At 55.2% G+C, this 23940-nt stretch overlaps 1 protein-coding gene across 3 annotated transcripts; it reads left to right on the top strand.

Moving 5' to 3' along the window:
• Positions 1–1350: 1350 nt before the first annotated feature.
• On the top strand, positions 1351–17304 carry DNAJB5 (DnaJ heat shock protein family (Hsp40) member B5). 3 transcript variants are annotated; one of them, XM_058826179.1, is made up of 4 exons: positions 1351–1408; positions 8080–8324; positions 10510–11108; positions 15237–17304. In XM_058826179.1, exons 2-4 carry the CDS (start codon positions 8114–8116, stop codon positions 15468–15470), a joined length of 1044 nt encoding a protein of 347 aa, XP_058682162.1. In that variant the 5' UTR covers positions 1351–1408; positions 8080–8113; the 3' UTR covers positions 15471–17304. The 3 variants fall into 3 exon arrangements, with proteins under 3 accessions (XP_058682162.1, XP_058682163.1, XP_058682161.1); XM_058826180.1 differs by lacking the exon at positions 1351–1408 and adding an exon at positions 5619–5742; XM_058826178.1 differs by lacking the exon at positions 1351–1408 and adding an exon at positions 7841–8006.
• The last annotated feature ends 6636 nt before the right edge of the window (positions 17305–23940 follow it).

Raw genomic sequence — 23940 nt, 5'->3', positions numbered from 1 at the left:
GTGAGTTACAGTGCCCCTGGGGCCTCCTTTTCTCCAAACAGCCCCAGCTCCATCAGCCAATTCTCATAGGATTTGTGCTCCAAGCCCTTTAACAACTCCATTGCCCTTCTCTGGACTCACTCCAGCACTGCAATGTCCTTTTTTAGCTCCTCAGGGACTTGCTGTCCCTCTAGCCCCCATCAGTCCCACATGGAGCAGGGCACACCTTATGCAGGCAGGGCTCTTGAGATGCCTGCACTGCCCTGCATTCCCACAGCATGGCCCTGCTGCTCCAGCACCTTCCAGACACCTTCTCTTCACACAGTTTCCACCCTGGATCCAGCCTTCCCAGCTCCGCCAAGTGTTCCCAAGGAGTTTGAACCTCCTCCAGCACACAAGAGCGATGGAGCCGAGGAAGGGTCTGGGGCACGAGTCTGATGAGGAGCAGCTGAGGGAGCTCAGGGTGTTCAGCCTGGGGGAGGCTCAAGGGGGAGCATTCTCACTCTCTACAGTGACCTGACAGGAGGGCGTAGCCAGGTGGGGGTCAGTCTCTCCTCCCTGGGAACAAGTGACAGAGCAAGAGGACAACGCCTCAGCCTGAGCCAGAGGTCTACGATGGACATTAGGAAGAATTTCGGCACAGAAGGAGTGACTGAGAATCGGAACAGGCTGCCCAGGGAGGTGGTGGAACGACCATTCCTGAAAGTGATTGTAAATACACTGGACCTGGCACTCAGTGCCATGGTCTGCTTGATAGGGTGGTGTCCGGTCACAGGCTGGGCTTGACCGGACACCAGGCGTCTTTTACAACCCCATTCCACTCATGGATTCTGCACCACGACCGCCCTGCCTGCCCGGGGGTCCTGGGGGGCAGCCAGACTATGGGAGATGGGGATGGGGCAGCGGCTGTGCAGCCCCCAGACTCCGACAGCGTGCTGTGTGCCCCCCGGCGCTCTGAGAACCACCCACCGCCGCTGTGCCGCCCGGCTCCGGGTCACAGCCCCCGCTCCCCGAGCCCCCGGACCCGCGGGCGGCGGGCGAGGGGGCCGCGCACACGAACGGCTTGAGGCGCGGCTCCTCGGTGACGTCAGGCCTTTCCAGAAGATTCCCCCCGGGGATCCCGCCGCTGCGAGCGAGCGCCCGACCAATCAGAGAGCGCCGAAAGGGCGGTGCAGGCTTGAACTGGCCAATGGAAGGCGGCGATTGGGAGGCGAGAGGGAGAGAGGCGGGCAGGTGAGCTGAGGGGGCCCGCCTTCGCCCCGCCTTCCCTTCAGGGACAGCCAATCAGCGCGGTGCGGCGGGGCGATGGACAGCCCCTCGGGCCAACGGGGGCGTGGCGAGCGCGGGCGGGACTCCCCTGACGTGGCGGCCGGGGGGCGGGGGCGGGGGCGGCCCAGCGAGCGCGCGGCGCCCCGGGACAGCGGGAGCGGTGAGTGCCGGGGGGGCCCCCGCACCCCCACACCGACCCCCGCACCGACCCCCGCACCCCGGCCCCGGCTGTGCCACCGCGGGGCGTCACCGCGGCCATGGGGGTCAGCCCCCCGCCCTGTGGGGTGACAGGGTGTCACTGTGGGGCTGCCGTGGGGTGACAAGTTGCTGCCGTGGGGCTGGGAGGAATTAGTCCCCATGCCCCATGGAGCGAAGCGGCTCGCTATGGGGTTGGGGGGCGGCCATGTCACCCCGCCCTGGGGGGTAACAGGGTGTCACTGTGGGGTGGGCCGTCACTCTCTGCGCCGTGGGATGACAAGGTGTTGCCGTGGGGCTGGGCGGGGGTCAGTCCCCCCCACCCCGGGCGGTGGCCGGGTGCCCCTGTGGGACCGGCGGGGCTCTTACCCAATGCCTCGGGGGGTGACAAAGTGCCACTGTGGGGTGGGGAGGGGGGGTGGAAATGCCCCTGTCTCGGGGTTAACAAGGTGTCGCTGTGGGGTCACCCCTCCTTCCCAAGGGGTGACAGGGTCTTTCTGTGGGACCGGGGCGTCAGTTCTCTGCACTCTGCATTGACAAGTTGTTACCATGAAACTGGGGGGTCGTCAGTCCCCCTGCACTGTGGGGTGGTAGAATATCACTATGGGACTGGGGAGGGTCAGTCCCTATGCCCCGAGGGGTGACAGGGTGTCATTATGGGGATGAGGTGGACAGTCCCTCGGCCTGAAGGGGTGACAGCGTATCGCTGTGGGGCTGGAGGCGATTTGCCCCTCTGCCCATGTGGTGACAACATGTCCCTACGGGGCTGGGAAGGGTGCTTTCACCCGTGGGCTGACAGTCTGGCCTGATGTGGGGGCATAAACCTCTGCTTTATGGAATGACAGGGTGTCCCTGGTGGCTGGCAGGATTGGCCTCTCTGCCCCAAGGGGTGTCAGGGTTTTGCTGTGGGTCTGGGACCTTATCCCTTTTGCCCCTTTGTGGGTGGGGAACAGAGGGTAGCCACCCTGCCCTGTCTCCATGGGGTGACGCGGAATCTCTGTAGGGCTAAAGGTGGGGGAGGAAGGATTTGGCATCTCTGGCTCCTGTGGGGTGTCAGGGTTTCTTGGTGGGGCTGTGGGTCAGGTTTAACTGGGCTGCCCTACCTGGTGACCACGTGTCCCTGTGGGTCTGAAGAGTGTGTCAGGAAGGTGTTAATCCCCCCTGTCCCATAACAGAGATAGCGCATCCAAGTGGGGCCAGGAGAGAGAGAGAGAGTAACACCCCCTGCCATGGGGCTGCAGTACAGCCCTGTGCAGCTGGAGAGGGTGGTGAGGTTAGGGTTAATTCCTCTCTCCTGTTTCACTTTGTAGGGAATAATGTGCTCTGTTTGAGCTATGTGGTGTGGTTTGGAAGGGGTCAACACCCCTCCACCACCCCACTGGAGGTACCTGTGTATCCCAGTGGGGCTGAACTGGCTGGTGAGAAAACTGGTAACCTCCCACCCAGGTGACAGTAACAGGGAGCAGCATGGAAGGGGTTAACCCCTGTCCCCAGTCGAGGTGACAGTCTCCTATGAGGGCCGACCAGGAGGAAAAGGTTAACCCACTTTTCTCTTGAGGCAGACAGTGGGTCCCAGTGGGGCTTGATTATGGCAAGGGGTCACTCCTGGACCCCTGTGGGTCTGTGCACTGGGGCACAGTGCATGAGTGAGCCCCCATGTGTGTGACAGCCCCTAAAAAGGAAAGTGCCTCTGGGCTTGGGAGGGGGATAAACCCCATGAAGTTCTTAGCCCCACAGTGGGGCTGGGCAGGGGGCATGGGGTGGCGATCTGTGTAGCGAGGGGATTTAACCCCATCCCCACGCCATTGTAAGCATCCTGGTGAGTCTGGAAATAGGGTAGACTACATGGGGAGGCAGCATGGGGGGTTTGACCCTATCTCCACACAACTGTGAGCAGCCGAGTGTGGCTGGAAAGAGGGGAACCTACTTGGGGAGACGCTGTGAGGGGCTTGACCCCATCTCCACCCAAGAGCCAGCACCAGATAGATCTGGAAAGTGGGGAACCCTGTCGGGGGTGATGGCAAGTGGTTCTTGACACCATCCCCATGCAGGAGGCAGCACTTCGTGGCTGTGGAGATATGGGACCCTCTCTGGGTAAATTCTGAGCGGGGGTCCTGATCCGTGCCCACGCAGGAGGCAGCCGCCGGCGGGGCTGGCAGCGGGGGCTGTGCTGGCAGAGGCAGCGAGGGGAGGGTTAACCCCGTCCCCACGCAGGTGCCGGCACCCCAGTGGGGCTGTCGGTGGGGAGGGGGAGGCGGGCGGTGCGTGTGGGGGCTCGGGGAGGGGATGATTCATTGCGGGTAGTCATGACATTGCTGCCTGGTTGCCTGCGGCTGCCATCCAGCACGGGCACGGGTGGCTCTGCCTGCCCCGGCGCGACAAGATCCCCACCAGCTCCTTGACTGAACCCGGGATACGCTACCATGCCGGCCATCCTGCTCTTCTGGAGCCGCGCCGAGAGGTATGCGCTGCCTTGGCACCCGCGCCCCGCCGAACCCACCCGGCTTGGAGCCCGGCGGGACTCCAGCCCCTGGGGACACAGCGGGACGGGAGCTCTCGCCCGCCCGGCTGTTTCGCTTGCCGCGGGTGGGATGCAGGAGCTACCTGGTGATATCCCCAGTACGGCTGCCTAGTTTCGGTGTATAGCTTCTGGAGAGGATGCTCTCCGTGGCCTGCGAGTGACAGACGAGGGGACGCGGTGGCATTAGCTTTCTTTGGCGTGCCTGAAGGTGACTTCTCAGAAGTAGGTTTTGCGCCGTGGGCTCGGGGGACGCACCGTCCCCGTCCCGCTGCCCTGCCGCCACGGGGAGCCCCGGACACCGGGCAGGAGTGCGGCACTCAGATCCCTTCTGCCGGCGGACCGGTGCCGGCGTCCGGTGAGGGGGACACAGGGACCCCCATACATCCGAACGGGAAAAGCTGGGGAGGTGCACATTGGTTAACGTGACTTTTTTCCATATCCAACGCCGCCCTACTTTTCTCCCTACCCGATTCGCCTGGCGGGTTCTCAGCCCTGGGCGTCAGCAGAGTCGTTTCTGGGGACACCGGGGGGCTCCTGGCTGAGCTCCCTGCGCTCCTTGGAGGGGGCTGCGTGGGGGACGTGACGGTACCAGGCGGCTGGGTGCCTTGCGGCAGTGGAGAAGAGGAGTGCCGGAGCTGACGGATTAAGCAGAAGTGTCTTAATCTGTCGGTTTAACAAGAAAGCGTCAGGAAACCAATTAAAAGGAAAATTACGGCACGGCGAGTGACTCCACTGAACGGTCTGTCTCTCTGTGCGCGGCTGGGAAACACACAAAGGACGGCAGCTCCCCGGCGGCACCGCGTCGACCGGAGGAGCCCTTTCGGAGCCATCCTGGGAGCGAGGTCAGAGCCAACCACGGCTGCCGGGCTGGCGAAGAGCTGCCCTTTGGGTGTGCCGGAGGAGGTGGAGGGGGGGACTCGCCAGCAGAGCATCCCTTGGCGGCGGCGGCGGCATCCCCGGCACGAGCCAGCACCTTTTGCCCCGCCACCCTCCTCCCGCCCTCCAGCGCCTCCCGGCCGGGCGCACACCACCTGCCGCCGCCTGCGGACAGCCGCGATGTTTAAAATAAAACTAGAGCCTTTAAAAATGACAGCTTGGACTATGAATGTGTTCGTAAAGTTTCGGTAAGTGGGTTTCCGCCTCTCGACCTTGTGTCCTCGTTAAACGATCAGCGCCTGTCCCTGGCATCCCGCGGTGACCTTGCACCCCGAGATGGAACAAAAAAAAACCTTGTGCCGTTGCCAGGGTGGGTTTGTTCCCTTAGATGACTGCCGAGTGGAGGGATTATGTCAAACGATCGCTATTCAGCTGGCGCACTCGCCCAGCGGTTGCTCGGGCTGATGTCATGTGTGGGGCCGGAACAAAGATTTATTCTTTATTTAATTATTTTTTTTCTTTTGGTGTGGTTGCAAGAGGAGGATGGAGGCTGGGCTGCCTCGGCAGGGCAGGGGAATGCCTGTGGTTTTCACCAAGGCAGGGTGGCCGTGGCTTATCTGGAGGCATCTGATTTGCGAGGGCACTGCAGGAATGCCTTTGCCTGCCTGAAACCCCCCCACCGCTCCCGAGGGGGTTAAATGGGAAGTCAGGAGAGGATGACTGAGCAGAAGGGGGAGAGGATCGGTGGCAGGGCACAGCTGATCCCAGAGAGGTGGGAGGGAAGGAGGGAGGCTCTGCGGGGACAGAGTCGTGTTTTACCACCATTGTGCATGTGAGCTGAACCTCGGGAGCGTGCCTTAACCCACCGGGTCACCTGCCAGCACCTGGTCCTCTCTGCCACGGTAAACTGCGGCGCCGGGATGCATTTTGGTACAGGAATTCCCTTCTCTGTGCCCAGCCAAATGAAGGGGTCCTCAGTCAGGTCAGAGATTCTCATTAGGCATCCCCACCCTGGCCAAAGACCTCTCAGTGGGCAAGACCAGACTTCTTGTGGGTGGTGGCAGTATTTTGCCAGGACGGTATGTGTTTTCATGGGAAGCGCTGTGGGATTTTGGCCAGGTGAGGGATTTTGGCCCAGTGGTGCTGTCAGGTTGGGCTGTGTGGGAGCAGAGCCAGACACTGTGGTCCCTGGGCAGCAATAGTTGAAGGTTGGTCAGCTCTGTGTTGCTGGAGCTAGGGTGTGATGGGGTTGTCTTTAGCACTGCTTGGCTTGCTCTCGCTGTGGGAGGGTTGGCAACATCCAGACAGGGCCAAATCATTGTCTCAGGGAGCCCCTGCCTTCCACTGGAGGCTGCTGTGGGGAAGTGGGGTGTTGGAGTGACCCTTGTTGGGGGGAATGGACAGGATAGCTCTTGGTTCTCCTGCCTGTTGCTCACCCCAGGGTCTCCTGCAGTCCTCCTGCCACTTAGGGAGGGTAAATGGGGAGGTGGGTGTGGGCTGGGGGCAGAGCATCCCCAGAACCTGCGTGGGCTTGGCGCTGCTGGCATCTCTGCACGCAGGAGCTGGTATAGAAATGTGCTGGCATCCGGGACCTGCCACAGGAGACGCTGTCAGATGCTCTTTATGTCCCCAGGGACCTCCTCCCACCTTTGCCATGCTGCCTGAGCTGCTGTACAGTGTTTGCAGATGCCCCCATCTCCCCTCACTGTGTCATTCAGGTGTGCCTTAGCCCCCCTCCCCATCTACAGTAAAGCTTCTCCTCCATGGCTGGAGGAAAAAGAGCAGAAGTTGGTGGTTTGGATGGAGGTGGCCAAATGTGGGATCAATTTCCAAGCTCTTGTAGGTGATCACTGCCCAAGGCAAGTGTTGTATGCTTGGTGTCACTGCTAAATGCTTAGAGTAACACGCAGGCATGGATCCTGGGGGAGCATAGCCACCCTTGATTGAGATGTGTTGGTTGCGGGGTTCCTTTGTGACATCCAGTGGGAGCTCATGGATAGAATAAGGATGGGGAGAACCGTCTGGTAGCTTGTATGATGGGGAAGAAAAGGGTCAAGGCTCATACCCTGTGCCAAAATCCATTTGCTGGAGAGGCACAGTGGGCTGAGGCAGCTCAGGTGTGTTTGGAGCAAGGGTGGGGTGAAATGTGGATTGTAGCTGGGAGCAGGATGTGAGCAGTGGGGTGCAGGTCTTCTAGGGCAGCACCTGGGTGAAGCAGAATCAGCACTGACTGTGAAAGGGACTAGGTCAGACCCTAAAGGTCGGGGTGTCAAGAGTTTGCTGACAGATAACCAAAAGTTGAGCAGCAGTAGGAAACACCCATATGTATGGGACTTGTTAGCTTTTGCCTGGTGGAGCAGCCCTGCCATCTCCCCTGGCTGCTTCCTGGGTGGCTGCAACTCCAGCAGTGACTGGGGGATGAATTACAGCCACTGGGTTTTCCATGCCTTAGTATAGGCATGGGCACGGCCTCAGCCCCCGCACGATGGAGCGAGTGAGCCCTGAGTTCCTGGCTTACTGCAAGATCCAGTTGGAGGCTCTCAGGGAGTGCAAGTCAGGCTAGAAAGTGTTGGGTTTTTTTTAAAAACAGAAAAAGAAAAAAGCCCTCCCACCATCACAAGATGTTTCTGTCTAACGGCTCTGTTCTCTCTCCGCTAAATACAAATTATGGCTCTGACAGCCGGAGGCGCTTATCTCCAGCTGAATGCCAATTGCTTTCAGGAACAAAATGTTTGAAGTTCCTTTAAGGTGAAGGCACAGCATGGTCCCTGCCACTGCTTTCAGCCTCCAAAACCTGCTGTCATCACCCTGACTTGGGTCTCAGGTCCCCAGCTGGGAGAGAACCAGGCAGGGGGGTGGACACAGGCCGGCAGCTACATTTGGACATAGCTCAGCCCTCCTGACTCAGCCAGGGGGGGATGTGGTCCTGGCCTGACGTTAGCAGTGGCGTGGCCCCTATAATAGCTCCGTGCCCTGACTTGAGCTCTCTCTCCCTCTTAGCCTCAGAGATGAGTCTGTCCATCCCAGCCGTAGGGCTCAGCGGGATAAAAACAGAGCTGGGATACATTCTGACACCGGGGCTCTGACCTCTGTTGGGAAGCGTGGACTTCAGCCGGCTCTGGTGCTGCTGGCCTGTGGGACACAGGGAGCATCGGCTCCGCGATAAGTGTGTGCCAGTCCCATCCCCGACTGCCCCTGTGTGTTATTCACCTTACGAAGAGCTGTCTTTCTCTTTTCAGGAATAAGTACTCGGCTCCCGGCAGCGTCGCCGTCATGGGGAAGGACTATTACAAGATTTTGGGCATCCAGAGTGGCGCCAATGAAGATGAAATCAAGAAAGCATATCGGAAAATGGCCCTGAAATATCACCCCGATAAGAATAAAGACCCCAATGCTGAGGAGAAGTTCAAGGAGATTGCGGAGGCTTATGATGTCCTGAGTGACCCCAAGAAACGAGCCGTGTATGACCAGTATGGGGAGGAAGGTAAGGGGATAAGCACTGCCCACTGAGAGGCACGGATGTGGGGTCCAAATCAGTTTTAGAGGTGAGGGAGGGTTTTCACACAGAGGTGTTTCATTGTTTCATGCCGACTCCTGAAATGGGACTGGTTGCCAAAGAATCAGAGAAAGTGAAGGCTCCAGGGGTCTCAGAAATTACCTCCCATCCTGTTCCTCCCCAGGTTGCTTCACTTTTCCAGCAATTTGTCACCTTGCTTCCTGGGGTGGCTGGGCTCCCCCTGCCCGCTGCCCCAAAACTGTGGGTGCCAGCTGAGGACTGGAAGGAGTTCATTTCCTGGGTTGTACCTGGGGTAATCCATTAGCAACTCTTTAAATGACCTAAATAACGCAGCAGAGATGTACTGCTTCTGCCCACATTTCCCCTGCAGTTGGGCACTGGTCCCACTGTCCTCCCTGGTACAGGCTGACCTACGGGATTCAAAGCTTTTCCCAATTTAAGTAATAGGCCCTTGTTTTGAAACCAAGCGGCTGCTGTTGTCTGGTGGTTGGCATGGAGGAGGAGGAGGAGGAGAGCCACTCCAACGCAGGCAGCCTTATTAGTCGATGATGGAAGAGTGCAACCCCATTCGAGGAGAGTGCCGAATAGCATCTGCATTAATCAGCCCAGAACTTGGGTGCTTAAAAGAGCAGGAGGTCTGGCAGGAGCAGGCTGCTGGGTGAAAGAGGCAGCTCCTCTCTTGGGCAGGTGCATCCCCTCACAAGCCTCCGGCAGGATTAAGCAGCAGTGGGTTAATTGTTGACCCTTTAGTTATGTCAGGGCTGTAATGGATGCACCGGGCACAGTGATTTGCTGCCCTGTAAAATGAGAAGAGACTCTCTCAAGTGGGAAACCAGCTTTTCCCAGGAGGCCTCAATGAAATTGGACCCTGCTCAGGCTGGCGTCATGGGATTAAAGGTGAAACCTCCTGGCTGTACTGGGGCTCACTGGGGATTTGGCAAAATCCCTGTCGCCTGCAGGCATCTAAAATAAGAGTGAGTTAAAGAAGAGGATAAGAGCTCCCTTGCTGCCCCATCTAGTTAAAGACCATCTTCCCCCATGTCCCATCAGTGTTGAACCTCTCATGTTCCGTGACCTTCCCTTCTTTTGTTTCCCATTTTTTTTGGGCAATGAAGATCAGCATTTTGAGAAGCTTCAGGGTCCCACATGCTGTGTAGGCAAGGTGAAGCAGGAAAGCCCTTTCAACTCACCCAGAATACTGACTTCAACGCACAGAAGAGACCCCCCAAACTTGTCCTGCTGTGGAAGGGGTGTGGGGGGCTGGGACAAAGGACAGCCTGTCAGAAATAGTCCTTAACTGTCACTGGTGTGCCCTGAAAATAGTCCCTGAGCTAGGCTTGGCTTAACCCTTCCCAGCCCTCCTGGTCAAAAATAGCCTTGCAGAGTATGTGTGACCTCTTTGGGGGGCACTTGTCATGTGCCTTGACTCCTTGGGACTTGGGATGAGTTGCAGTGACGTCAGGCTCAGCCTGGGACCTGGTAGAGGAGTTTCCCATGGGAGAGGTTTCCAAATGATCCAAACCTGGAGCTTACCTGGCATTTTATACAGCCAATGTGCAGGTAGCTGCATGCCAACCTCTCACCTCTACCTGCCCATAGAATCACTGAGGGTGGAGAAGATCACTAAGATGAAGCACTGCCATGTTCATCACTAACCCGTGTCTCTAAGTGCCATTTCTTGTGCCTTTTGAACACTTCCAAGAATGGTGACTCTATCACTTCCCTAGGCAGCCTGTTCCAATGCCTGACCAACATTTCTGTGAAGAAATTTTTCCTAATATCCAGTCTCAGAGACAAGGCTATTGGGACAGGAAGGAGCCTGTTCATAGGGAAAATGGAGATGGGCTGATCAGGGTATGTTTTAAATTAAAATTAGGTGAATTGGGAGGGGAGAATCAAAAATGTGCTTCAGTAAGGATAGAGGGAGCAAAACCTGAATGGATTCTGAGCTTGCAGGGTGTAGGGGTAGGATTGTGTGTCATGGGTAGAGATGGTACCTTCATGGTGTTTGGGCTGGAGGGGTGATCTGCACACTCAGGAGAGGGTGGAAGGACTGCCTGGAGGTGGCATTCTCCCACCTGGGCAGTGCAGTCTTTGCAGAGCATTCCCCCATAGGGAGTATTCATGTCTCCTCTTCCCCCTTCTCTTCCAGGTCTCAAAACTGGAGGTGGCTCTTCAGGTGGCTCAGGGAACACCTTCCACTACACTTTCCATGGAGATCCCCATGCCACCTTTGCTTCCTTCTTTGGAGGCTCCAACCCTTTCGACATCTTCTTCGCCAGCAGCCGCTCCCGGATGTTCAATGGCTTTGACCAGGAAGACATGGATATGGATGATGACGATGACCCTTTCAGTGCCTTCGGCCGGTTTGGCTTCAATGGCATTAATGGGGTTCACCGACGGCACCAGGAGTCCCTGCACACACGGAGGAAGGTCCAAGACCCACCTGTCATCCATGAGCTCAAGGTGTCCCTGGAAGAGATCTACCACGGATCCACCAAGAGGATGAAGATCACTCGCAGAAGGCTCAACGCTGATGGCCGGACCATGCGGACTGAGGACAAGATCCTAAACATTGTCATCAAACGGGGTTGGAAGGAGGGAACCAAAATCACATTCCCCAAAGAAGGGGATGCCACTCCAGACAACATCCCTGCAGACATTGTCTTCATCCTCAAGGACAAGCCTCACTCGCACTTCAAGAGGGATGGGACAAACGTGATCTACACGGCAAACATCAGTCTTAAAGAGGTGGGTACGGGTGGTAAATCCCATGGGATGTGAGGTGACACTGGTTCCTGGCATTTGGGGCCAATATAGGAGTCAGTCCTTCTCCTGCTCTAGATAAGAAAGACCAGGTAGGTCACAAGAAAGGGGCTGCAGAAGCCAGCTTGGCCTAGACTTCGGAGGTGCTTGACTTCCATGCCAGGTGTGGGACACTGACACTGCGGTCTCTGCTGAACACGTCTCACTTCTTGAGACAATTCAGGTGGTATTTATCCATTTTCTCCCTTCTCCATATGTTTTGTTTTCCTATTTTAGCATAGGGTATTCACATGTGGAGTGAAGGCCACATCCTTTGTGGGAGCAAAGGAAACCCAGGTTGGGTGGCATCAGTCTGATTCCTGTTTTTCTTGTAACTGAGCCCGCTGTGGCTTAGTTACTGCATGGAGTTGCACCAGGTGCCTCTTCCCATGGGCAGAGAACAGGATCACATGGAGAAAAGTGATCCCTTGCTCTCACTGAGCAGTGCTATAGCTGTTTTCATTACTTCTGGCTTTCCTAGATAAGCAACCAAACAAATTAAATACCCAGGCAATGAGTAAAACTCAGCAATTCCAGGCTGCCAGTCCTGGAGGTCGTGGCAGGGCTAAATGGATGCATCAGATCATCCAGCAGTCTGCACAAAGGTGGGAGAGGAAGGAGATTATCTCAGTACAAGATGTGCTGTTCGCCACTGCTGCTGTAAAACTACCTTTTAATAAATCCCAGCTGGCAGCTGCATTTAACATTGACATTTTTGGCAGCTGCCATTTGCTGTTCCTTTCAGACGGTAGACGCTGTCTGTCTTCTTAATGAGCTGATTTTTTTTTTTTTCCTTCCTGAAGGCAGATTTATATTCTCAAATGCACTTAATAGAAATAAGCTCAATGGGCAAGACCTGAGGTAGGAAAACGTGATCTTGTGAAATGTGCCAGGAAGTCAGGAGAGCTCTGTGATGGCTCTGCATCCCAGCTCGGGCTGTGACGGGGTGTACTGGGGACAAAAAGCATGCGGGCCAGGCAGAGCAGGGCACTCCTGAAGGAAACTCAGCTCCACTTAACTTGCAGACTCAGGAGTGGAGTTTCCCTCACAGTGCAGGGTACAGAGGTTTACTCCTGCAGTAGCTGGTTCTCCTAGCTGATCCAGAAATACTCAGGAGAGACTGCCTTATTTATGGAGCTGTGCATGCCATATCTCAGCTATTTCCTTCTGTTCATTCCTCTTATCTGTAAAGTTAACCCTGACCTGGCTGTGCTGATGCCCAGACCATGTTAGCCCAGGTTTGTGCACTGCTCAGGCTTGAGGGATTCTTGCCTGGAGCTGACTTTTGCACAGCAACTGGAGAAACAGTCTCCAGCTCCACATGCTGTTGCACCAGAAGTGTTGGACACCTGTGAGCTCTGTGAGCGAGGCTTCCATGCTGCCAGTGGGCTTGCACAATGCAGACACAAAGTGGAAAATTGATGGTGCAGGCAAATCCCTCATCTCTTTCAGATGGAATATCTGGTCTCTGATCTCCCCCAGCACAAACCCAACATACTGGGCATCCTCATGGGGATACTGGTCTGGCTGTCATCCCCAGCGTGCTGCTTGCCAGGGCAGTGTGATACTCTGCTGCATTTGTCTTCCAAGAAAAGAAGTTCCTAAGTGCTCTGGAGCATGAGCAGATGCTGGGAGCTCTCCAGTTCTGTATGCTACCACCTTAGTATGTGACAGAGCACAACTTCTCCATGTCCTCAGCCTCTGGCTGTAGCCTTGGGTTTCTCCTTGCACCTTCTGCCTTGCAAGGCTGCCTTTTCTAGCCTGAATTTTAGTCTCTGCCACAGCCATGGGAGAACACAGTGCAATCAGGAAAGCTGGCAGGTGATGGGTGCTGGAGGACCCTCCCAGCCCTTGAGTCCCAGCCCTGCTGGGTGCCTGGCCAGGGCAGTGCAGGCTTTTTGCCACCTGTCTGCTGCAGAATCACATATGTAGGAGTGCTTTTCCAGGGATTCGTTCTCTTCCTTCCTAAAATCAGAGGCGTGTGCCACAGCAGGGAGCTGCAGGAGGGAGGAGACTCACAGCTCCACCAGCAGCCGCCTCTGCCGGGAGGCAGCGCTGCCAGCAGGGCGTCGTGCCCTCCTGGCTGCTGCCTAATGCCTGCCCTCAGCATCATCCCGCTTTGCATCCTTTACCTGGCGTCACCTTCCTCGAAGCATCCACGCCTCGGCTCATCCTGGCTGGGACGCGGCCGATGGTGACGCCCTCCCCGGCGGCTTTGCTGCGAGCGGAGGAGGACCCACTGGTGACCTAGATAAAGCTCTGCTCGCACAGCAGAGCACTCAAACCCAGGGTGATTTCATCCCCAGGGATAAACCAAGCTTCTTTCTAGGATGCGGGGTAGCTCCTGCGGTTACTGGTGTTACTTCAGCAACCGTTTTCCCAAATGCCAGCAAAGTTGAGCAAGAAGAATGAAAAACAGGGACATACGGCGGAGGAGCGATCGCCTTGGATTCTTGCGTCTTGGCTCTGGGAAGGAAACATTAAGATCCTGTCTGCCTTCGCTGTTACCGCCCGCTTCTGCTCACATCTCTGCCTGCTTTCCCCATCCACGTGTTCCCGCAGGGAGTTCTTGTTCTCCTTTCTGTTTTGTGGCTGGAGGTGTCCTTTCTTGGCATACGTGGGCACATGCAGCCATGGCACAGTGCACTGGGCACCAGCAAGCAGGAGGGCTTTGGCATCCTTGCCTGAATGCACAGCATGAACTCCTTGATGTGGGGAGATTGTCCTGTTTTCCTCCCAGCCTGCTGGAGATCAGCCAAGCACCTGGTGCTCACACAAAGCATCCTCCTGTAGACTGAAGACTTCGTCCCTGGAGTACGCCCTCTCCAGGAGGAGGCCAGTGCAGATAAGCCAGGCAAAGGAGACAGGACCTTCTCCCCTATTCTCCACTCAAGAGATCCCAAACCAGCGCTGGCACAGATCCCACTGTAAACCCTCTGGTTCAAAGCCTTGATTCCACTGTAGAAGCCCCATCCATCATCTCAGAGCCAGCAGCCAGCAGGAGATGTTTCTCCTGTGCCTGTTGCTGCTCTGCCTTTGGAGGCTTTTCCTGGGGAGAAAACCTACCCCAGAAACAGCAATTGCATCTTTCTCCACCCCCCTTGCAGGGTGTCTTGGGGGGGCTGGGGCCCCCAGGACCCAGTTCAGAGGGGCAAACCTGTGCCAGCCCCCACATGGAAGCTTGAGGCTATAGCTCAGCAGTCCCCCAGCCCCCACCCCCTTCCAGAAGCATCGTTCCGCAGTCCTCTCTCTCAGCCCTTGCTGAAAGCCTGGAGACGATCCTGCCCACATGTACGACAGAGCTGTCTGAGTTATTTAAGGACACAAGGATTTTCATGCTGCATTCCCGCGTCACGTGGCTCGCCAATGCAGGCCGGTGTGCGGCTGCTGCCGGGGGCTGGGGTACAGCAGGGTGGCACCCCCACCCCGGCTCCTGGCTGTGCAATGGGATGGGAGATGGGAACCAGCCCCTGCAGCACCCCAGCTCCCGGGGAAGCTCAATGCCGCAGCCACACCGTTGTCCCATGTTGGTGCAGTCTTGTGGGGGCTGTCGGTGACGGGGATGGGACATGGGACATGGGCTGTGCTATAGATAACCCCAGCACCGGCCAGAGCTGCCGTGCTCTGGAGGGTGACAGCTGATGGGCTGTGGCAACATCCCATGATCTCAGCTGGATTTTCGGCTGCCTGAGGCTGGGCGATGAGACTGGAAAGGGGCTAAATTTAGCCTGTGCTGTTGCTGTGGGTGTCTGGGTGCTTGCTGGTGGTGCCTTCTGGGCAGCCCAGGAGGTGGGGAGGGGAGTCCTTCCCCCCCATGAGAGCTGGGGCACCCCTCTCCTGAGGTGCTTCTCTCCTGCACACCTCCTGCAGCCCAGTTCATGATGGTTGGACCAGGCTGGTGCCAGCAGAGAACTGTGCTTGCGTGGTGAGCATCACCCAATGCTCTTGGGCAGCATCCAGAGGGAGCTGGGCGGTTCAGTCAGGGGAGCAGCCAGTGGGGGGACAGGGTGTGGCTGTCGGGATACTTTGGGGCATCAATCCCATCTGATGGCCTGTTCCCTCTTGCTCCCTCAGGCCTTGTGCGGCTGCACCGTGAACATTCCCACCATTGATGGACGGGTGATCCCGCTTCCCTGCAACGACATCATCAAGCCAGGGACAGTGAAGAGACTACGTGGGGAGGGGCTGCCCTTCCCCAAGGCCCCCAGCCAGCGAGGAGACTTGATCGTGGAGTTCAAAATCCGCTTCCCGGACAGAATAGCTCCCCAGACAAGACAGATCCTCAAGCAGCACCTCCCATGCTCCTAGAGCCCAGGGACTCTCCTCCAAAGCAGCAATACTCCAAATGCATGTGCCACAGCACCTGGCCTGCACAGAGCCAAGGTGCCACAGCACTTTTAAATGCAAAAAAAACAAAAAACAACCCACCCCTCACACTACTTCTCCCCCAAAAAACCCATCCGACCCACTCCCATCCAACCTTCTTGGCTGGTTTTTTACTCCACCAATGGGGAGACTCCTGTCTACCACAGCTCTCCCAGCTGCCAAACCTTTTCTTTCTCCCCAGACGTCCACTTTTTTTTGCCTCGCAGGAGCGAGAGCCATGGGCCCTTTGCCCAGGGAGGTGCGTCGTGTTGTGGGTTTTTTATGTCACCTGCTTTTCAGGCCACTCTTCCCACAAGAAGCTGGACTTGTCGGGGTCCAGCGCTGTGTAAATAGGACTCCACAGGATCTGGCATCCCCGCTGCTGGTTTTTCTCTTCCCCTCTTTGATACTTGCTGCTGTTTGGGGTCCCGGCTGTACCGTGGTGCCGATCACTCCTGCCTGCGGTGGCCCCCCCAGTAGCTGGACAATTTCTCACCTGGGGCCACGGTACCAAGTCCAACCGTGGTCCACTCTCCTGTGCCAAGCCTACACCAAGCCTCGGCTGTGCCAAACAACGGAGCACATGGGGATGGTCCATCCAGCCTCCTGCCCCTGCCCAGGGATGTCCCCAGTGCCCGTGGGCAGCACTTGCCTGCACCTGCTGCGCGCACAGGGCCCCAGCCAGCAGGAGGAGGGGGGAAAGCCCAGGGTGGAGCTTTCTTTTTTCAGATGTGTTGAGTTTGCATTGCTGCTTTTATTTTTTAAATACATATATATATAGAGCTCATTAGATAAACTTCGTAAGGGTTTTTCTCTGCCTGTATTGGGGATACTGGCCTGACGCACCCAGGCTTTTTTTGAAAGGGGGATGATTCAGCCACACGAACAGCAAACCCCGGAGTGGGGTTGTGTGTGCGTGTAGCACTAATCTGGGTGCAAAAGCAGAGCCAAGCGTGAGCAGAGCTGTGGGTTTCACTAGTGTTTCAGGTCAAATTAGGGATTCTAATAAGAAGAGAGAGGCGTGTGTATATATTTTTCTACAGGGACAATTAATTCAGGAGGTGTTTCTGGACATCAGGGCGGAGCTGGGAGGTGCATGAGGCAGTCTGTTTAGTGGCTCTGTTTTCAAATACTGTATTTTTTTAAAATCTTTGGATTTCCATCAGGAGAATTTTTATATTTCTTACCTTTCTCAGCCCACTCTGCCTCATGCCATTTTTTTTCCCAGGAAAGGGCTGCAATGGAGCGGGAGGCGCATTCGACCTGGCTGTGTACAGCTCCTCTTTCACCACAGCACTGCCAAGAAAACCCCTGCCAAAATAGTCCCCCCTGCCCCAGGAATCTTTTTTTTTTTTTAAATTCCTTAAAAAAAAAATGTACTGACTTGAAGCAGGGGGTCCCTTGGGGTGGGGGGGCTGTGTGTGGGGTGTCTGTGGGGCTGGGGGCACAGCTGTACAGTGTTACCCTGTGGGGCAAGGAGACCTGTGAGGCGCTGCTGAATCAATCACCCGCTTTGGCCAGCGAGGGGAGGCCACTGTTCCCTCCACTGGTCCCTGTGGAGTTCAGTGTGGAGAAATGTGGTGGACACCATGAGCGAGAAGACAGGCCAGCACGCAGATGCAAGCTGATTTGTTTTTCTCGGTTTCAACGAGACCTGAATGTTTTATAGTGGGGTTTTTTGTAATTTTCTTTTTTTTTTTTCCTTTTTTCTTTTTTTTTTTTTTTTTTTTTTTGTAATGTCAGTATTGAGAGAAATAAAGAAATATTTTGAAAAATACACTTTCTTGTGGTGTTTTTTGATGGGAGGGTCATTGCCATCACTACCCTGGCTAGGCACCCTTGGGGCTGGCAGGGAGAGGAAGAAAAAATGTATTTCTTCTGGTACTTGGTGCACAGCACCTTTGGGCTTGAGGAAGAGGAAGGGAATGAATAGATGACCTGGTTGGTTACAGAATGACTGCTCCTCTCATGCATGGCCTCAGTTGTACTGACCACATTGCCTTGGGAGCAGTGCTAATGAGGGGCTCTTGGATGTGGCTAATATGGACAGTGGAATGGTCAGTGAAGAGCTGCAGGGGGAGGCTGGAGAGAGCAGTGCCCATCTCTTCTCAGAAGGACCCTGGGGCAGGGTGAGAGTCAGAGGCATTACTGGCACCCATGGGAAGTCCTGCTGATGCCGGGCAATGTTTGCACAGTGCTCCCACCAGGAGCAGTGCACAGGGACAGGAGATGAGAGTGAAACCCATGGGCCTTGTGCCCATCTTTTGAGTTCAGTGTGTGGCTCAAGAGGGTTTGGTTTTGGGTGAGAATAGTCAATAAATTAAACTGGATGATGTTAATTACTACACAGCACTGCACATAGTTTCCATGGCCACTATATGCCCATCACCATCACTGGGCACCTTGCCTCTCTAAATTTGGGGATCTGAACGCAACTCTCCTTTGATTGCCATATTAATGAAGGATGAGCTTTGGTGAAACCAGACAAGCCCAGCAGTGGTGGCATCATAACTGGTTTCTACATGTAACACCACCATGCACCATCTTCCCTGCCCTGAACGACTCTTAGGACAGATGAAGTCCAAGGTCATGGACTAAACAACCTCAAGGGACTTTTATAGGGGTGGTCCATAAACAGGGGGAATGTCATCACAGAATCAAAGAGTGGTTTGGGTTGGAAGGGATCTTGAAGCTCACCTCATTCTAACCCCCTGCAGTGGGCAGGGACACCTTCCACTAGACCAGGTTGCTCAAAGGTCAACAAACCTGGCCTTGAACACTTCCAGTGCTGGGGCATTCACAGATTTTCAGGGCAACCTGTAACCTTCACACCCTGCCAGTAAAGAATTTCTTCCTGATATCCAGTCTAAACCTTGCCTCTTTCACTTAGAAGCCATTTCTCTTTGTCCTGTCACTACATGCTCTTATCAAAAACTTCTCCTCATCCTTCTTAAAGGCTCTCTTCAGGTACTGGAAGGCATCAAAAGAATGATATTAAAAGACAGTGGTGGGGTATTGGGAACAGGGGACCTGGCATGACATAAATAGTGTGGAATGAGCGGTGGTTTCAGTCGGTTCAGCATTTTCTCCCTAGTAGCTGTTTCAGTGCTGTTATTTGGATTCAGTATGAGAACAGTGTTGGTAACACACTGCTGTCTCAGCTGTTGCTCAGCAGTGCTTACCTCCCCCAAGCACTGCTCTGCCACTGAGCAGGTGCACAAGACACCAGGAGGGAGCATGGCCTGGAGAGCTGACCCAAACTGCTCAAAGGGACATTCCATGACATAGAACACCATGCCCAGAGTATAAAGAGGGAAGAATGAGTGAGTGGCTACACTCAGTGAAATCTCAACAGTCCTTTCCGCTGCCCAACATGGGCCCAGAGGATGGAGTAACAATAGATCTGAGCAGAGCCTGTTGGACCAGGTTTGTTATAAGCAGTTGCTGTATTAGTGTAATAGTTTCTGGTCACAAAGCTGTTTTGTTTGCACTCAAAATTCCCATGCATGTGCTTGCAGGAGCACCTTGCTTGGTGTGTGTCCCCTGTGGTGACGTTGATCCTCCATGGGGCCTGGGTGAGTTGGTCTTTGTAGTAGTGGCTTAAAGGTGTCTCTGCCACATCTACACCATTCCTCAAAGTTTCCAAGATGCTTAGCAACATGGAGAAACATGATTTAGTGGTGGACTTGGCAGTGCTGGGTGAATTGTTTGGCTTGGTGACCTTAGAGGTCTTTTCCAACCTAAACATTCTGTGATTCGATTATACACATCTTTTAAATACCCACAGGGATGCACCATGGCCATGGCAGCCTTCTTCAATGCTTGACAACACCTTCCATGAAGAAATTTTTTCTAACATCCAACTTAAACCTCTACTGGCACAACTTGAGGCTATTTCCTCATGTCCTGTTGCTTGCTATTTGGGAGAAGAGGCTGTGGCAGCGGCCTCAGGGAGACAAAGAGTTACATTGTTCCACCCCAAACCTCTTGTGAAGGGCGGCCCAGGAGTTCTGATTGGGTTTGAGTCCCTGGGGGGTTCTCCCTTGTTGTGTTTCTAATGGTCCCTGACCCTGAACTCCACCCTCAAAGGTGTAAACCCTCGGTTCTGTCCCTCAAAAACCCCTGCTCTGCCTCTGTTCGGGGCTCTCTCTTCTGGACCTGACTTTGTTCCCATGCTGAATAAATAAATGGTTTCATGAACGGGAGCCCATCTCGTTAGTGTTTGATGCTGGTCCCCAGAACCCTGCTGCTTCCCTGGATGAGATCCTGAGGTTGCAGACTGCAACAAGAGGCTGTCTACATCCTCCTTTCAGGTCACTGTAGAGAGTAATCAGGTCCTCCCTGAGTCTGCTTTTCTCCAGGGTAAACACCCCCAGCTCCCTCAGTGGTACCTCACAGGACTTGTGCTCCAGACTGTTCCTCAGATTTTTGTGAGGAGCCCAGCACTTGGAGTGTGGCCTCATCAGTGCCCAGCACAAGGGGATGGTCACTGCTCTGGTCCTGCTGGCCACATCATTGCTGATACATTCAGGATGTCCTTGGCCTTCTTGGCCACCTGGGCACACACTGGCTCATGTTCAGCCACTGTTGACCAGCACCCCCAGGGCCTTTCCCACTGGGCAGCTTTCCAGCCACTCTGTCCCAGCCTGGAGCTGCAGGGAGCTCTTGTGACCCAAGGGCAGGACCCAGCACCTGGCCTGGCTGAGCCTCACACAACTGGCCTCAGCCCATGGATCCATTGGTACAACAGAATCTCCATTTGTGAGACAAATCTGATACAAGCACTCAGTACTGGCATTCCCTCTGTATTTCGGGAGCCATCTGTTGGGAACTGTTCATAATTGCACCTTTGGCCTTTTTCCTTGGAGAGTCAAACTATGGCAGAAACATTTTCTTACATCTCCCTTCTTTCACAGAATCTGTCATAGAAAGGTTTAGGTTGGAAGGGATCTTAAAGCTCATCTCATTCCAAGCTCCCTGCCATGAACTGGGACACCTTCCACTAGACCAGGCTGCTTCAGTCTGGCCTTGAACATTGCTAAGGATGGGGCATCCATGTCTGTAATTCCTTCCTGCCTTCCTTCTTTAGAAAGGATTCCAAAGAATTCCTCCATTCCCCCAGGCTGGTAACAGCAGAAATCCTTTTAGGGAAGAGGAAGGAGATAGGGGTACCTGGTGGTTTCATCTGTGAGAATAAGGAGAGGACACAAGAATGTGGGAAGGAAAACCTACCTGACCATAGAGACACAGACATGGGAATTGCAAAGGAAAACAATCACAAATGAGAGTTCTTTCAGAGCATTTGCTGCCCAGTCTCCAGTGGGTAGTTTCCCAGGCAGGGTCAAAGGGTATAGTATTCCTGATCCTATGGCAAGCGTGAAGCTGTGTCAGGAGAGATTTAGGCTGAAAAGGTTTTTCACCAAGAGGGGTTGATGGGCACTGGAACTGCTCCCCAGGGAAGTAATCACAGCACCAAGCCTGACAGAGTACAAGAAGTGTTTGGACAATGCTCCCAGGAGTTTGACTCAATGGTCACGATGGTCCCATTCCAGCTCAGGGTGTTCTGTGATTCCATTTCTACAAGAAGTGAGTGGGAAATCCAATGACCAGGACCAGAAGGGCCCTGCCTCTATCCTCTATCCCTCACAATGCACCCTAAAGTCATGGAGCTACATGGCAGAACTCATCCATATTTCTGGAGGGACAAAGGAACTTTTCGGTGTCCTGTGCTCTGCCATTGAGCAGGTGCACAAGAAGCCAGGAGGGAGCATGGTCAGGAGAGCTGACCCAAACTGCCCAAAGGAATATTCCATGCCATAGAACACCATGCCCAGGGTATCAGCCAGGGGGCTGTGCCATGTGAGGTGTGAATGAGCAGAGTGGTTCTGATTTGCCAGCTGGGTTCAAACTTCCACAGGAAGGGAAGCCCTTGGAGAAGGAACATCCATAGGGAAGCGATACACATGGGGTAGGAAATGTCAGTGGGGAGGACACATTCACAGTGCAGGGGACGCTCATGGAAGAGGGATGTCCTTGGGACAAGGATAGCCATGGGGAGAGGAAGCACATGGCCTGGGGGGCTCAAGTGGAAGGGATGTCCTGGGGGCCAGTGACGCCAATAGAGCAGAGATGCCCATAGCACATCCATGCCTGCCTGGAGCTGGATGGGTACCTGCTGAAGAGCAGTCACTTGTGGCCTCCTGCTGATCAGAGCACCTGCTGGGCTGAGGGTTTTGGGATGGTGCAGGAGGGTCCCACTCCCCTGGATCAGGGACCAGTCTCTAACCCCACCACCATGGCCTGAGAGAGGATTTCCATCCTGCATCAAGCGTGGCTGGACTGTGGTTCCCATTAAGCCAATGGTCCCCAATGGGGCCTGGTTGGGGTGAAGGGGCTCTGGGGCCATGACTGGAGCCCAAGTGGGCACAGGGAGGTGCTGATCCTGTCAAAAAAGGAAGGGGATGCCCTCAGCTTCCCCCTCATTAATGCTACACCCTCCAGGGCACACCTGAGCCAACAGCATCTTCCTCCCTCCAACACTTCAGGGAGCTGCCCAGGCCCCCCAGCAGGGATCTGGGCAAGGGAGGAGGGCGCTGAAGAAAGGCTCTTGCTCTGGCAGTGACCGACTGGGGGCTCTGCTGAAGGGGCAGGGCTGGGGCCAACCCCAGTCCTTGATACCAACTGCTCACCTGGGGCTGCTGAGGTTCACAGGGCTGTGAGCGCTGATCTGGAGGACACGCTCAGCCCTCCCACCAGGTTTACACAGAACCTCAGAACAGGAATAGGAAAATCCTGTAGGTGCTGTCCCCTCATCGGGAGCCATGTCCCACAGATGGCAAGGAAGAAAGGAGGTTTTCCAGCCCCTCTGCTGGATTCAATTAGCATTTGCAACTAAGAGAGGTGGGGAAGATTTGGGCTGCCAGGAGTTGGGGCACACACCCCACCATCCTATGGCTTCCTTGGCCCAGCCTCCACAGCAGACAATGATGGCAGGATGGATCTGCCCCTCAGCTTGCTGGGTGGTGATGTTCTTACACTGGCAGGGAGGAAGAACCCACTGTCCAAGCTGTGGAAGACTTTGGGGAGTCCTGGAGATCTCCTTTCCCAGGTGGCAGAAAGCACCTGGGTCTGTGTCCATGTGGCCAAAGCAAAGCTGGTATTGCTGTCCCTGCAGAGCTCAGGGAAGACAATCAACCCTAGAGCAGAAAGGTAATGTTTAACCCAAAAACAGAATGGAGAGAGGCATGGGAAGCACCAGCCCCCCCCAGCCTCAACCCTACTGCCAGAAGTGCCCCCACCAGAGCCAGCAGGAGCAAAGATTTCCCCGGCAGAGGTGGTGTGAGGACAGGGACAGTGGTGCCAGCAGACAGCTCCCAAATAGGACAGCACAGGTGAGCTGCCAGCCTGGGCCCCCGGGGCCTGCACCACCTCCTCCTCCACAGGGGCTTGTGCTATTTAAACACAGCGTTCCCTATTTCATTGTGCTTATCCCCATGGCTCCACACAAGCCCTTCTCACACTCAGTTCTCTCCTTCTGCCATTAAATCCTCTCCCCTTAAATACAGATGGCTTGATGGAGCCCTCAAGACTTTGGGGCAGAAACCCCACAGCCCAGCCCCACAGCTCCTGCCCTCCTCCTCATGGCCAAGCCCCAAAGGTCCGGGGAAACACTCTACAACACAAACTGTGTTTTACCCTCCTTCCAGAAACCCTCAGTTCCTGCATTCTCTAAGAGCTGCCCTGGACATTCTACTGCCACTGCTCCCCCCAGGTTGAGGGCTCACCCATGTCCAGCCTCTTGTCCTGCTCCTGCTCCCTAGGACCCAGGGCTTCCCTGACATAAAACAACTAAGTACAGCAGTAGCACATTTTTCAGTTCACAGAAGGGAAAACAAAGGAAGCAGCAAGGCAGGGAGACAGAACAGGTGAAGAAAAGCCATGCTCAGAACTCAATTACTGAGTCTGAGTCACAATACAAGGCCAGCTTTCCACCAGAGATCCAAGACAAGCATCAGAAACTGGGATACATGGAATATGTTGAAGGTCCTCCCTCCCCAACCACAGTGGTGTCACACTGTGCCATAGCCCCAGAGACACCTCAAGTGCTTCTCATGCCTGGATGAGACAGGGCTTGTTGGAGAGGTTCTTTGCTGCAGAGCCACAGCAGCAAGAAATCTGACAGCTCATGGCCAGCCTTGGAAAAGCAACAGCAGGTACCTGCTGCCAGGCTCTTCCTGCCAAGCAAGGGCAGGGCAGGGCAGAGACACTGCCAAACCCATTTCTTCCATTAACAGAGCTAAGAGGTGTTAAGCACGGAGAGCAGCCTTGTCCACAGCAGGGGAACACACACACAGATGGGCTCCACCAGAGCAAGCAGTGCTCACACAGCACCAGAGACACAGGTACAGACAGC

This window comes from Poecile atricapillus, chromosome Z, assembly GCF_030490865.1.
Source record: "Poecile atricapillus isolate bPoeAtr1 chromosome Z, bPoeAtr1.hap1, whole genome shotgun sequence".
Lineage (NCBI taxonomy): Eukaryota > Metazoa > Chordata > Aves > Passeriformes > Paridae > Poecile > Poecile atricapillus.
The sequence above is the reverse complement of the archived record's forward strand: the minus strand, read 5'-3'. Positions and strand labels throughout refer to the sequence as shown.